This window comes from Aquarana catesbeiana, linkage group LG10 (genome assembly GCF_042186555.1).
Source record: "Aquarana catesbeiana isolate 2022-GZ linkage group LG10, ASM4218655v1, whole genome shotgun sequence".
Taxonomy (NCBI): domain Eukaryota; kingdom Metazoa; phylum Chordata; class Amphibia; order Anura; family Ranidae; genus Aquarana; species Aquarana catesbeiana.
Genome location: NC_133333.1, coordinates 42,621,825 through 42,635,343, shown reverse-complemented (window position 1 = coordinate 42,635,343; position 13,519 = coordinate 42,621,825). Strand labels below are relative to the sequence as shown.

At 45.6% G+C, this 13,519-nt stretch overlaps 1 protein-coding gene across 2 annotated transcripts in view; it reads left to right on the top strand.

The window, feature by feature from the left end:
* LOC141110637 (pregnancy-specific beta-1-glycoprotein 5-like) overlaps positions 1-13,519 on the top strand; it is a 270,576-nt gene that overhangs the window by 224,932 nt on the left and 32,125 nt on the right. For both annotated transcript variants that reach the window (XM_073602100.1, XM_073602102.1), the window contains exons 3-4: positions 90-362; positions 2,252-2,509. In XM_073602100.1, the coding sequence (XP_073458201.1) occupies positions 90-362; positions 2,252-2,509 (531 nt within the window). The remainder of the gene's footprint in view (positions 1-89; positions 363-2,251; positions 2,510-13,519) is intronic.

Below are 13,519 nucleotides of genomic sequence, written 5' to 3'. Positions count from 1 at the left end.
GAACTGTTTAGTTTGTTTCAGATGTTGATGTGAAAAGAATGGTAATTTAGTAATGAAGTCTAACTGTTCACATTTGCTTCTCTCTACAGACACAGTTGGTAAACCTACAATCAAAACTTCTACCTCACTTCCCAAAGAAAATACTGCAGTGACCCTCACCTGTACCTCTACTAATGCGGAGAAGATAGTATGGAGCAGGAACTCTTCTGGGGCCACTCTCCCTTCTAGGACCACTCTATCTCCAGATAACAGGACTGCCTCCTTCTCAAGGATTAAACGTTTGGACTCAGGAGATTATAGGTGCCAGGCTAGTAACCTTGTCAGTAATAAGTACAGTGATCCCATCACAATAACCGTAGCGTGTAAGTAGCCAAGACTGTTGTACTAACCCTAAAACAAAAACGTCACTGACTTTAATTAAGCTGTCCTATGATTTATGCATAGTGTAATTCTGGGCCAAAAAGCCACTTGGGTTTCTATTCATGGCTCTGTTTGAGAGGTTTACCCTCACTTCCTGTACTGCTGACATAATTTTACAAGACAGGAAGTGATGGCAGGTCTTTAACAGTGTAAAATTGTGTGACACTCGCGCCTTGGTACTGGGGTTAGTTGTTTAAGCCGCTGCTGTGAATGCTGTCCCCCTAGAGAGGGAACAGAGAGGTGATATAAATAACTAAACAGCGCTTGCCTCACCACACCCATAAATGAATTAATCTGTGTGTGATTATTCTGTGTCTATGTCTGGACAAATATCTTTATGTGAACCTTTCTGTGCTAACATAGTCCATAGATCAATAAATAAATAATAAATAAAAGATGGATAAGTTGATCCTGTGGATGTGTGACTAGATAAACCCAATGATACTATTAAATAAATGAATATGATAAATTGTAAATTAGGATGGATAAATAGTGACTGATGAATCCAATAATAAAGTGACACGTGATGCTTTTGCGCTCCAACGGTGACTTTAACCACTTAAGAACCGGGCCTATTTTTCAGACTCGGTTTACAAGTTAAAATCATTTTTTTGGCTAGAAAATTACTTAGAACCTCCAAACATTATACATTTTTTTCTAACACCCTAGAGAATACAATGGCGGTCGTTGTAATGCTTTCTGTCACACTGTACTTGCGCAGCGGTCTTACAAGCACACTTTTTTTCGGAAAAAAAATACACTTTTTAATCAAAAAAATAAGACAACAGTAAGGTTAGCCCAAATTTTTTTTTTATATTCTGAAAGATAATGTTACACTGAGTAAATTGATGCCCAACATGTCACACTTCAAAATTGTGTCCGCTCGTGGAATGGCGACAAATTTTTACCCTTACAAAATCTCCACAGGCGACGTTTAAATTTTTTTTTTTTAGGTTACCAGTTTTGAGATACAGAGGAGGTCTAGGGCTAGAATTATTGCTCTCGCTCTAACAATCGCGACATTACCTCACATGTGTGGTTTGAACACTGTTTTCATATGCAGGCGCTACTCATGTATGCGTTCGCTTTAAATTTTTTTGAATTTTTCATATTTATTTACCTTTTACATTTTTATTTTGTGTCACTTTTATTCCTATTACAAGTAATGTAAACATACCTGAAACCGATACCTTTGCGAGTACGAGTACCAATACTTTCGGTCAAGTACTTGATGATACTGAGTACCCATACCTTTGCAATGTGATTTGTGCCCATACAAAATGAATGGGCACTAATCGCACTACAAAAAATCACGTGTGATTTGAACAGGAAGGTGGTGCGATTTCCAGTACAGAGGGATAGTACAGGAGATGCTTAATGCTAGATTTCTGCACAGATCTGGTAGAGATATAACAGAATGGGTAATCGGCTGAATGATCAGACAGAGAATAACTGTAAATTGCAGTTTTGTAAATAGGTGCAAAGTTAGAAGCAATCATGTAAATGCCTCATTGGGGTCCAAAGGTGACATTAGGGGGCCCAATAGACCCTTGATGTATAAGTAAAGGCAACATTTATTTTTAGTTTTGGATAGAGTGAAGAGGGATTAAAACACCTGTCAGGTTTTCATTGCTGTCTGTGCCCCCGCTAGGGAGATTCACCCCCTCCTGTTCACCATTATCACCAAGAGTGAAAGTAAATTCAAAATTTAGGGTTGTCACCAGAACAGTGATAGAGAGGAAATCTTCTAAATATCTTTGTATCACTTATTAAAAATTGTTGTTTTTATTCTAGCCCTTTTATTCTAACACTGAATTTATTGATATTGCAGATGGCCCAGAAAACGTGAAAGTAAAAGCCACGTCACGTTCAAATTCTTTCATTTTATTAGAATGTTCTGCTGATTCTGTCCCACCAGCCACTTACCATTGGAGACTAAATGGGAAAAATATAAATATAAAAAAACTGCAGAGCCAGCGTCGGGTAGGACAAAAGAAGGCTGAGAAAGAGGGGACTTACACATGTGTGGCCAATAATACAGTGACACGGCTTACTGCTATGGATTCCATATATGTAAATGCAACATTCGGTAAGTATAAGAATCATCGGCAACCAGAGCATAATTCTATCGCTAAAGCCTGTAGGCAGTGACGGCCCAACCATTGGGGAGCATGGGCGCCACCCCCCCCCCCATCCATGTGCCCCCGGCTCTCTAATCTACATGCAGGGCTCCAGACGCATGGATTCCAATTGGGTTTTTTTGTTTTTTTGTTTGTGAAGCACGTGATTACAGCCAGAGGCTCTAATAGGCTTCTAAAAAGGAGAGCACTGCACCTTGAGCCCACCCAGCTGTGTGACAATAGTGAATGAATATTTGCTATTGTCACACTGATTTTCGTCCCGGCCAATCAGGAAACGGTCCCCGATTAGCCGAAAGGAGAAGAGCCCATTGGCCTAGGAGGAGGGTGGGGACAGTATGGCAGCGGGTTCTGGAGCTGCTGGAGAGTTTTGTGGCCATGGAGTTGTATGGAGGAGAAGCTGCTGATCAGAGTCGAGTATGGGCAGAGAGGAGCGACAGTCCCCAATGTGAGTACTGTACTGAGCCTGACCTGACAGCTGTGTGACCTACCGGCCCACGGGTGGGTGACCCGCCGCCTGACCGTGTGGTGTGCCAAACAGGGGGTGTGGCTGCGGGTGCATTGTTTCACGGCCCCCCAAAATGTACCACTAGCTGCCTTATTTTTTAGTCTATATTTTGTATAAATAGTCTTAACCTAGCTTTAAAGTGTATCTAAAGCCAAAGCTTTATGTTTGTATTTTGGATAGAGTGGTAAAGCTTTACAACATCGGTTTTATTGCTGTCTGTGTCCCCCATTAGGGAGATTAGCCCTCTCTATTTGATCTGGGGACCATTGTTACTGAAAGTAAAAGGGAGGGGGAAATCAAAATTGTTAATTGCCACCAGAACAGGAATAGAAGAAAAAATCTTGCAATGGGCTTTGTTTCAGTGGGAATGTGGGGGAACGCAGGTCTGGCACCTCCAGCACTGAATGTATGTAATGGCAAGGAGTGCTGGGGGTTTGCTGGAGTTTCTGTTTATAGTAGCTGCTGGGGAATCAATTGTTGCTGGAGGACATCTATTTTTGCAGGGGGGGGGGGCTATTGTTGCTGGTGGAGGATCTATTGCTTTTGGAGGTGGGTCTTATGTTGCTGGGATGGATCTACTGTAGAGGCAGGGGTCTGTTGTTGCTAGCTGCTGGATGGTCTATTGATGCTGGCTGTTGGGAGTCTAATGTTCCTGGAAGGTCTATTGTTGCAAGCTACAGGTAATCAATTTTACTGTCTTTCTTGTTGTCATTAAAGTGGTTGTAAACCTAGGACAAAAAAAAAAAACAAAAAACTGCAAGACAAAGGCATAATGAGCTAGTATGCATGCATAGCATACTAGCTTATTATGAACTACTTACCTGTGATCGAAGCCCCTGCAGCCATCCTCGTACACCGCTCCGGCAGCCAACATCGCTCCCAGAGTTACTTCCGGTTATCGCGGGCTCTGGCGCTGCGATTGGCCGGAGCCGCGCATGCGCGCAGGAGCCGCCGGTAATGGCACACTCACTAAAGCAATGGCACGTATATGCCATTGCTTCAGTTTACTACAGTGCGCATACAGGGGATAGCTCCTAAACCGTTCAGGTTTAGGAGATATCTAGGGTAGCTAAAGGTAAGCCTTATTATAGGCTTACCTGTAGCAAAAAGTGTGTTGTAAGGGTTTACAACCACTTTAACAAATTCCATACAAATTACTTAGCACCACAAAATGATTCTTGGTTCTGTATTCTCTAAAAGGGGCGGTACTGGGAGGTGAGATGGGGGTGGAACCAAGGGACAGTGCTCAGAGGTGAGTATGGGGCAAGAACAAGGGGTGACTCAGAAAAAAGCCCTGGTGATCTCACTTTGGAGATATTCTCTCTCACCGTAGAGGCTATGGTGCAAAAAATGAAAGGAAATCTCCCTAACTGGAAATAAAGAAATATATGGTTTAAAAAATGTCCTACTCTATACCCAGGACTAGGGATGAGCCGAACACCCCCCCCCGGTTCGGTTCGCACCAGAACATGCGAACGGACCGAAAATTTGCACGAACGTTAGAACCCCATTGATGTCTATGGGACTCGAACGTTCGAAATCAAAAGTGCTCATTTTAAAGGCTAATTTGCATGGTATTGTCCTAAAAAGGGTTTGGGGACCCGGGTCCTGCCCCAGGGGACATGTATCAATGCAAAAAAAACTTTTAAAAACGGCCGTTTTTTCGGGAGCAGTGATTTTAATGATGCTTAAAGTAAAAAAAAAAAAAAAAAGTGAAATATTCCTTTAAATATCGTACCTGGGGTGTGTTTATAGTATGCCTGTAAAGTGGCGCTTGTTTCCCGTGTTTAGAACAGTCCCTGCACAAAATGTAATTTTTAAAGGAAAAAATCTCATTTAAAACTGCTTGCGGGTTTAATGTAATGTCGGGTCCTGGCAATATGGATGAAAATCAGTGAGACAAACGGCATGGGTACCCCCCAGTCCATTACCAGGCCCTTTGGGTCTTGTATGGATATTAAGGGGAACACCGCACCCAAATTAAAATAAGGAAAGGTGTGGGGCCACCAGGCCCTATATACTCTGAACAGCAGTATACAGGCGGTGCAAACAAGACAGGGACTGTAGGTTTGTTGTTAAGTAGAATCTGTTTGTAATTTTGAACGGGTACATTTTTAACGTGTAGCTCCAGCCAAATCTATTTTTAAGCTTTTTGGAAAACATAGGGAAGGGTTATCACCCCTGTGACATTTGTTTTGCTGTCTGTCCTCCTCTTCAGAAGATTTCACCTCACTTTTTGTCCCAATGACAAATGTTTTTTGAAAATTTGGGGTTTTTTGTGGAACAAGGATTGGAAAGCATCAGTGGAAAGGAGAAATGTTTTTCCCATATTAACTCTTACAGGAGAGAATTTCCCTTCCTAGGGGTAGGTTTCATCTCACTTCCTGTTGTCTCCTTCCATTTGCAAGTAGGAGTCGTTTGTAAGTTAGATGTTTAAAAGTAGGGGCCTGCCCTATATACTCAGCAGAAATTTAGGCCTTAGGTGTTGTTGTGGCCACAACACTGTAAGCCCTCACAGGGCCCTGCTGTGAAATATTAGATCAAGAATTGTAATTACATGCCCCTGTTGAACAAGGGCAGAAAAATTGGCCCTTTGGTGGTGGTGGGGCTGGTGCCACAACACTGTAAGTCCTCACTCGCTCTTGGTGGGTGCAGAAATGGGCCCTGCTGTGAAATATTAGATCAAGAATTGTAATTACATGCCCCTGTTGAAAAAGGGCAGAAAAATTGGGCCTTTGGTGGTGGTGGTGGTGCTGGTGCCACAACACTGTAAGTCCTCACTCGCTCTTGGTGGGTGCAGAAATGGGCCCTGCTGTGAAATATTAGATCAAGAATTGTAATTACATGCCCCTGTTGAACAGGGGCTGAAAAATTAGGCCTTAGGCACTGGTGCTGGTGCCACAACACTGCAACCCCTCACAGACACTCTAGTTGGAACGCAGGAACGAGCCCTGCTGCAAAGTATTGCATCAAAAATTGTAATTACACACCCCTGTTAAACAGGGGCTGAAAAATTGGGCCTTAGGCACTGGTGCTGGTGCCACAACACTGCAACCCCTCACAGATACTTACAAGTACCCCTCACAGATACTTGTAACGCAGAAACGAGCCCTGCTGCAAAGTATTGCATCAAAAATTGTAATTACACGTCCCTGTTAAACAAGGGCTGAAAAATTGGGCCTTAGGCACTGGTGGTGGCGCCCAGAACCAAAAATGTTCTTACAAGCTATCAGCGTGATCATTGAGGAGGAAGAGGATAATTACACAGGGATAGTCACTCAGCATCAGCATAGGCAGTCTTTGAAGGGATCTGAGATTTCAAAAAAAATTATTCGGTTACATCAGCATCAGGTGCTTGGTAGCTGGTGGTGATCCAAGACTGATTCATTTTTATGAAGGTCAGTCGATCGACCGAGTCGGTGGACAGACGCACCCTGTGATCGGTTACAAAGCCTCCAGCAGCACTGAATGTGCGTTCCGAAAGAACACTGGATGCAGGACAGGCCAGTAGCTCAATTGCATACTGTGCAAGCTCTGGCCAGTGATCCATCCTCAAGACCCAGTAACCCAGAGGATTTTCGGCGGGAAAGGTGTCCAAGTCAGATCTTGCCCCTAGGTATTCCTGCACCATGTAAAACAGACGCTGGCGATGGTTGCTGGAACCTATCATACCTTGGGGCTGCGGACCAAAAAATTGTCTGAACGCATCGGTCAGACGGCCACCTTCTCCACCGCTCCTTCTTTGACTGTCCGAAGCCTTAGCAACACGTTGTCCAGAAACAGGAGTTTGTAACCTCCCAGTCTCTGGGAACGCGTTGCACAGACCTTTCTGCAAGGCCTCCCGCAGATGTTTCATCCTCTGCTCCCTCTGCGATGGCAAGATAAGGTTCGCAACCTTACCCTTGTAACGTGGATCAAGGAGGGTTGCCAGCCAGTATTGGTCCTTCTCCTTGATACCACGAATACGAGGATCCTTACGCATTCGGTCAGGGAGTCCTCTGGGTCACTAAGGACGACATGGTCCGCAGCCACCCTTCTGCCAGCCACGTACAAGTCCATGTGTTTCTTGGGACTGATACCTTAAAGACTGCTGCTGATGCTGAGTGCCAGGCTCCACCTCCATACTGACACAATCTTCCTCCTCCTCCTCCTCCTCTTCCTGTGTGATCGGCGGGCACGCAGGAACACTGTCTGGATAAAGGGGGCCTTGAGAGCTAAGGAAGTCCTCCTCTTCCTGCCTCTGTTCTGCTTCAAGTGCCCTGTCCATTATTCCACGCAGCGTGTGCTCCAACAGGTGGACAAGGGGGACAGTGTCACTGATGCATGCACTGTCATTGCTCACCATCCTGGCCTCCTCAAATGGTGACAGGACAGTGCATGAATCCCTGATCATGGCCCACTGGCGTGGGGAAAAAAAACCAAGCTCCCCTGACCCTGTCCTGGTGCCATAGTCGCACAGGTACTCATTGATGGCCCTCTGCTGCATGTGCAGCCGCTGCAGCATGGCCAACGTTGAGTTCCACCTGGTGGGCATGTCACAGATTAGGCGGTTCTTGGGCAGGTTAAACTCCTTTTGGAGGTCCGCCAGCCGAGCACTGGCATTATATGACCGGCGGAAATGCACACAGACTTTCCTGGCCTGCCTCAGGACATCCTGTAAGCCCGGGTACCTGCCCAAGAACCGCTGCACCACCAAGTTAAGGACGTGAGCCAAACAGGGCACATGGGTCATTTGTACCTGTCGGAGGGCAGAGAGGAGGTTGGTGCCATTGTCACAAACCACCATTCCTGGCTTAAGTTGGCATGGCATCAACCACCTCTGAACCTGCCCCTGCAGAGCTGACAGAACCTCTGCCCCAGTGTGGCTCCTGTCCCCCAAGCACACCAGCTCAAGCACCTCATGGCATCTTTTGGCCTGCGTACTTGCGTAGCCCCTTGAACGGCTACGGAGCACCGCTGGTTCCGAGGACAAAGCACAGGAAGAGGCCATGGAGGAAGAAGAAGAGGAGGGGGTGGAGGAGAGAGGTGTGTCACAATCATTAGCATTTTGGAGGCGTGGTGGTGGAACAACCTCCAACACTACTGCACCTTGTCCTGCATCCTTCCCAGCTGCCAGCAGAGTCATCCAATGCGCCGTGAAACTTAGGTAATGTCCCTGTCCATGCCTGCTGGACCATGAGTCAGCGGTAATATGCACCTTACCGCTGACCGCCCTGTCCAGTGAGGCATGGACATTGCCTTCCACATGCCGGTAGAGAGCCGGAATCGCCTTCTGTGAGAAAAAGTGGCGTTTGGGTACCTGCCACTGAGGAACCGCACATTCCACAAACCCACGGAAGGGGGCAGAGTCTACCAACTGAAAAGGCAGCAGTTGAAGTGCTAGCAATTTTGCCAAGCTAGCATTCAACCGCTGGGCATGTGGATGGCTGGGAGCAAACTTCTTTCGGCGGTGCAGCAACTGGGGCAGGGAAATTTGCCTGGTACAATCTGACGTCGGTGTACCAAAAGCAGATTGCCCACAAGTACTTGGCTGTGACACACCTAATTCTACACCTTCATTCCTCTCAGTGCAGGTCTCAGAGAGGACTGAAGGTATAGTGGGGTTGGAGATCTCAGCTGATGAGGAGCAAAGAGAGGTCCTCCTCTTTGTTCTTTGCTGTGGGTCTTTTAAATACGCTTGCCAACGAACTGCATGGCAGGTCAACATATGTCTGGTCAAGCATGTGGTACCCAAGCGGGAGATGTTTTGGCCATGCGAGATACGCGTGAGACATATGTTGCAAATAGCAGCGGTGCGATCTGATGCACTCGTCTCAAAAAAGGCCCACACCAAAGAACTTTTTTTTTTTTGAATAACGCGCAGAGACTGCAGCGCCCTGCACATGTGGAGCTTTGGGGTATGATGCAGTCAATGTGCTGCCCTTAGGCTGGCCCCTGGAGGGCATCCTGCCTCGTTTCTGATGTGCCGCCTCCTCCTCCTCCTCTCTCCTATCAGGCACCCACGTTGAGTCAGTGACCTCATCATCCCCTCCCTCCTCATCACTGGAGCAAACCTGGCAGTATGCTGCAGCAGGGGGAGCATGACTGCCAGATTGCTGTCCTTCTTGGGCACCCCCTCTGTCCGTGCTCATGTTACTGCCTTCATCGAGCTCAGTATCATCATCAGAGCCTTCCAAACGCTGGGCATCCTCCTGGAGCATGTACCCAACACTGTGGTCAAACAGTTCGAGGGACTCCTCAGGAGGACATGGTGGGGCTAGGGAAGGAGTCACTGATGACATTGAGCCGAGGGAAGAGGCCGCTGCTTTGCCAGACAAAGTACCCTGGGCATGGGTGAGAGAGGATGAGGAGGATGAGGACGGCTTGGTCATCCACTCGACCAAGTCTTCCACATGTTGCTCAACACGGCCAGCTGCCAAAAAAAAGGCCAAGCGTGTCCCACGGCCACGTGCTGATGAGGATGCACCGTCTCCACGACCAGCACTAGAAACAGAGCCCTCTCTTATTGGCTTGTGACTGTCTGCCTCTCCTTCTTGGCCTTCCAGACATACTAATGGCCTGTAGCTGCACTAAGCTGTATATATATATATATATATATATATATATATATATGTACTGATACTGCAGCTAGCAAAATCAACTGCCTGCCTGTAGTATGAGAACACCACCAACCTTCTACAGGTAGCTTTAGCTGAACACTGTGCAGAGCTCGCAAAAAACTAACTTGTAGCTTTTTTAGCTGCCTGCGGTAGTGATAGGATCAGGAAAACACCACCAACCTTCTACAGGTAGCTTTAGCTGAACACTGTGCAGAGCTCGCAAAAAAATAACTTGCAGGTTTAGCTGAACACTGTGAGGAGGACGCACCATACTAACTTGTAGTTTTAGCTGAACACTGTGAGCAGGACGCACTGCACTAACTTGTAGCTTTAGATGAACACTGTGCAGAGGTCTCACTACACTAACTTCTAGGTTTAGCTGAACACTGTGAGGTGGACGCACCACACTAACTTGTAGTTTTAGCTGAACACTGTGAGGTGGACGCACCACACTAACTTGTAGTTTTAGCTGAACACTGTGAGGTGGACACACCGCACTAACTTGTAGTTTTAGCTGAACACTGTGAGGTGGACACACCGCACTAACTTGTAGTTTTAGCTGAACACTGTGAGCAGGACGCACCCCACTAACTTGTAGTTTTAGCTGAACACTAAGCAGGACGCACCGCACTAACTTGTAGTTTTAGCTGAACACTGTGAGGTGGACGCACCGCACTAACTTGTAGTTTTAGCTGAACACTGTGAGCAGGACGCACCCCACTAACTTGTAGTTTTAGCTGAACACTGTGAGCAGGACGCACCGCACTAACTTGTAGTTTTAGCTGAACACTGAGAGCAGGACACACCGCACTAACTTGTAGTTTTAGCTGAACACTGTGAGCAGGACGCGCCGCACTAACTTGTAGTTTTAGCTGAACACTGAGGTGGACGCACCGCACTAACTTGTAGTTTTACCTGAACACTGTGAGCAGGACGCACCGCACTAACTTGTAGTTTTAGTTGAACACTGTGAGCAGGATGCACCCCGCTAACTTGTAGTTTTAGCTGAACACTGTGAGGTGGACGCACCGCACTAACTTGTAGTTTTAGCTGAACACTGTGAGCAGGATGCACCCCACTAACTTATAGTTTTAGCTGAACACTGTGAGCAGGACGCACCCCACTAACTTGTAGTTTTAACTGAACACTGAGGAGGACGCACTGCACTAACTGTAAATAGTCTAGCTGCCTGACTGTGGTACTAATAGGATCAAAAGAACACCAGCAATTTTCTTCAGGTAGCTGTAAATACTGTAACAAGACAAGCCTGCCTGTCAGTAAGATGATAACAGGAACGGATCTAGCTAAACTGAATACAGTGTATATATATATATATATATATATATGCAACACCTGGGATGCATGTATATACACAATACACTGTAAGTGCAGCTAAATGACTGACTGTTCTGCCTAATCTATCTGACTTAAATCAAATGACACTGTCTGTCTCTCTCTCTCTCTATCTATGAACGCCGGAACACACACTACACAGGGCCGCCGTGCAGGCTGCCTTATATAGTGTGGGGCGTGTACTAAATCCCCTAAACCATACTTGGCCAAAGCCTCCTTGGCTTTGGCCAATTACAGCTCTCTGTTCAGATGGCGCTGTGATTGGCCAAGCATGCGAGTCATAGTGCATGCTTGGCCAATCATCAGCCAACAATGCACTGCGATGCCGCAGTGAATTATGGGTTGTGACGCGCCACACAAATTTGGAGCGAACGGCCCATATCGTTCGCAATTTGGAGAATGGGCGAACAGACGATGTTCGAGTCGAACATGGTTTCGACTCGAACACGAAGCTCATCCCTACCCAGGACCATGCATTAACTATATCTGGTCTTACACAGTACACAGAACATGGAAATGCAATTATTTTAGTAAATATAAACTGCTAAATACATTTTCTCATCAGCAGTATATAGCAGTCTTCTGACTTCTATCAGTGTCTGGTTAAAGCTTGTAGGAAGAGTTTTCATTCTGCTCTGACTGTCCTATGACACTGCATGACCCCTGACCCTCTGTCTGTACAGTGCTGTTTGGCCCTGTGCTGTTCACATGCACCCTCCCCCCAAAAAATAGTGCCCCCAAGGCTCTGTTCCATCAGGAGATGGATTGAGGACTGTGGAAGAAGGGGAGGATCAGAGAAGACAGAATCAAACAGCCTTTTACACAATGCAGAGGATTAACCCCCTAGGTTTCACAGTGAGTATACAAGCATGATATACTGCATATACAGACTGATTTTACTGTTGTGGGTTTAGTAACACTTTAAATAAAGACAAACTATATGACTCCGACAGGGAAATGTTCAACAAGCAGCCTTTATTTTTGTAGTTTAAATCCTTTTTTTCTTTAAGAAAAAATACCAGTTGCAGTAGTAATTCCTTAAATAAAAGTAATAGCTAGAGTTGGAATTTCATTTATTTGGCACTTACTAAAATTCAATCTAAAAACAAAAAGATAATTGAAAGAAACAAAAACAATATTGTATATATAGGCACAGCAGAATAAGCAACCTGTCACATACAGTGGAAAAATACCAAATCTACTGGTAGGATCAATAGGAAATTAAATGGCACTTCCTTGTAGCTTAATATCTGCTGAAATTAGATATCAGCTATACAGGCAGTGCATTGTTAACCATATTTGGTCTACGACATGACCTGAGATCCACTGTGGACCGCTTTTAAGAGGCTTTTCACAGGTAGCTCAGAGGTGACATGGCAGGGTGGTTGTGCCGTGACCCTATTCACTTAGATAGGTCATGTTTGGCGGTGGAATTATTATTATTATACAGAAAGAATGGGTACAGAGCTCAACTAAGGGCCGCACTAAGGGCCAGTAAAATACTGTGACCTATGTAAAAAAAAAAACACAAAAAAAAACAAAAAAATGGTAAAGACAAGACAAATATGTTGGACTGGTGGCCCAAAGTGGAGAAACTATTCAGATGTCCTCCCATTCTTGACGCGCAGAGTGGCAAACGGTGGTGAGCTGTTTCCCTCAGACACAACGCATTACCGATCGCGGTAAAGAGCCGATGCCGGGTATCGTCTTTTTTTTCTTCATCCCTGACACTGTCTGAAGAAAGAAAAGCCAATAACTCGCTTTTCTTTTTGGTGGTCAGGGGCATTTACACTGATACTCAGGGCACTAATCATCAGTGCCCTGATTATCAGTGCAGCACCATCAGTGTGCATCAGTGTTGTATATCAGGGCCTGTCAGTGCCCATTAGTGCTGAATATCAGTGCCCATCAGTGCCACCTATCATTGCCCATCAATGCTGCCTTTTCAGCAAGCCTCATCAGTGCCTCTTCATCAGTGCCCATCAGTGCAGCCTCATCAGTGCCCACCAGTGCAGCCTCATCAGTGCCCATCAGTGCAGCCTCATCAGTGCCCACCAGTGCAGCCTCATCAGTGCCCATCAGTGCAGCCTCATCAGTGCCCATCAGTGCAGCCTCATCAGTGCCCACCAGTGCAGCCTCATCAGTGCCCACCAGTGCAATCTCATCAGTTTGCATCAGTTCAGCCTATCAGTGTCCATTAGTGCAGCCTATCAGTACCTATCAATGCAGAAGAAAAATGACTTATTTGCATAATTGTGCAACAGAAATTAAGAACTTTTTAAATTTTCTGTCTTTTTTAGTTTGTTTTCTTGTTCAAATGTTTTATTGGAAGATGCAGATTACAGTACAAATTCAATTTCAATATAATTTGAAATAAAGAGATGGTTACAAAAACAGTCTACAATCTTCCTTATATGTAAAACAACTAGCATTGTACAACCTTTAGGATTGCATAGTAATACAAAATATATCTTAAGAGGCAAGCCGTAGGTAGATAAGGT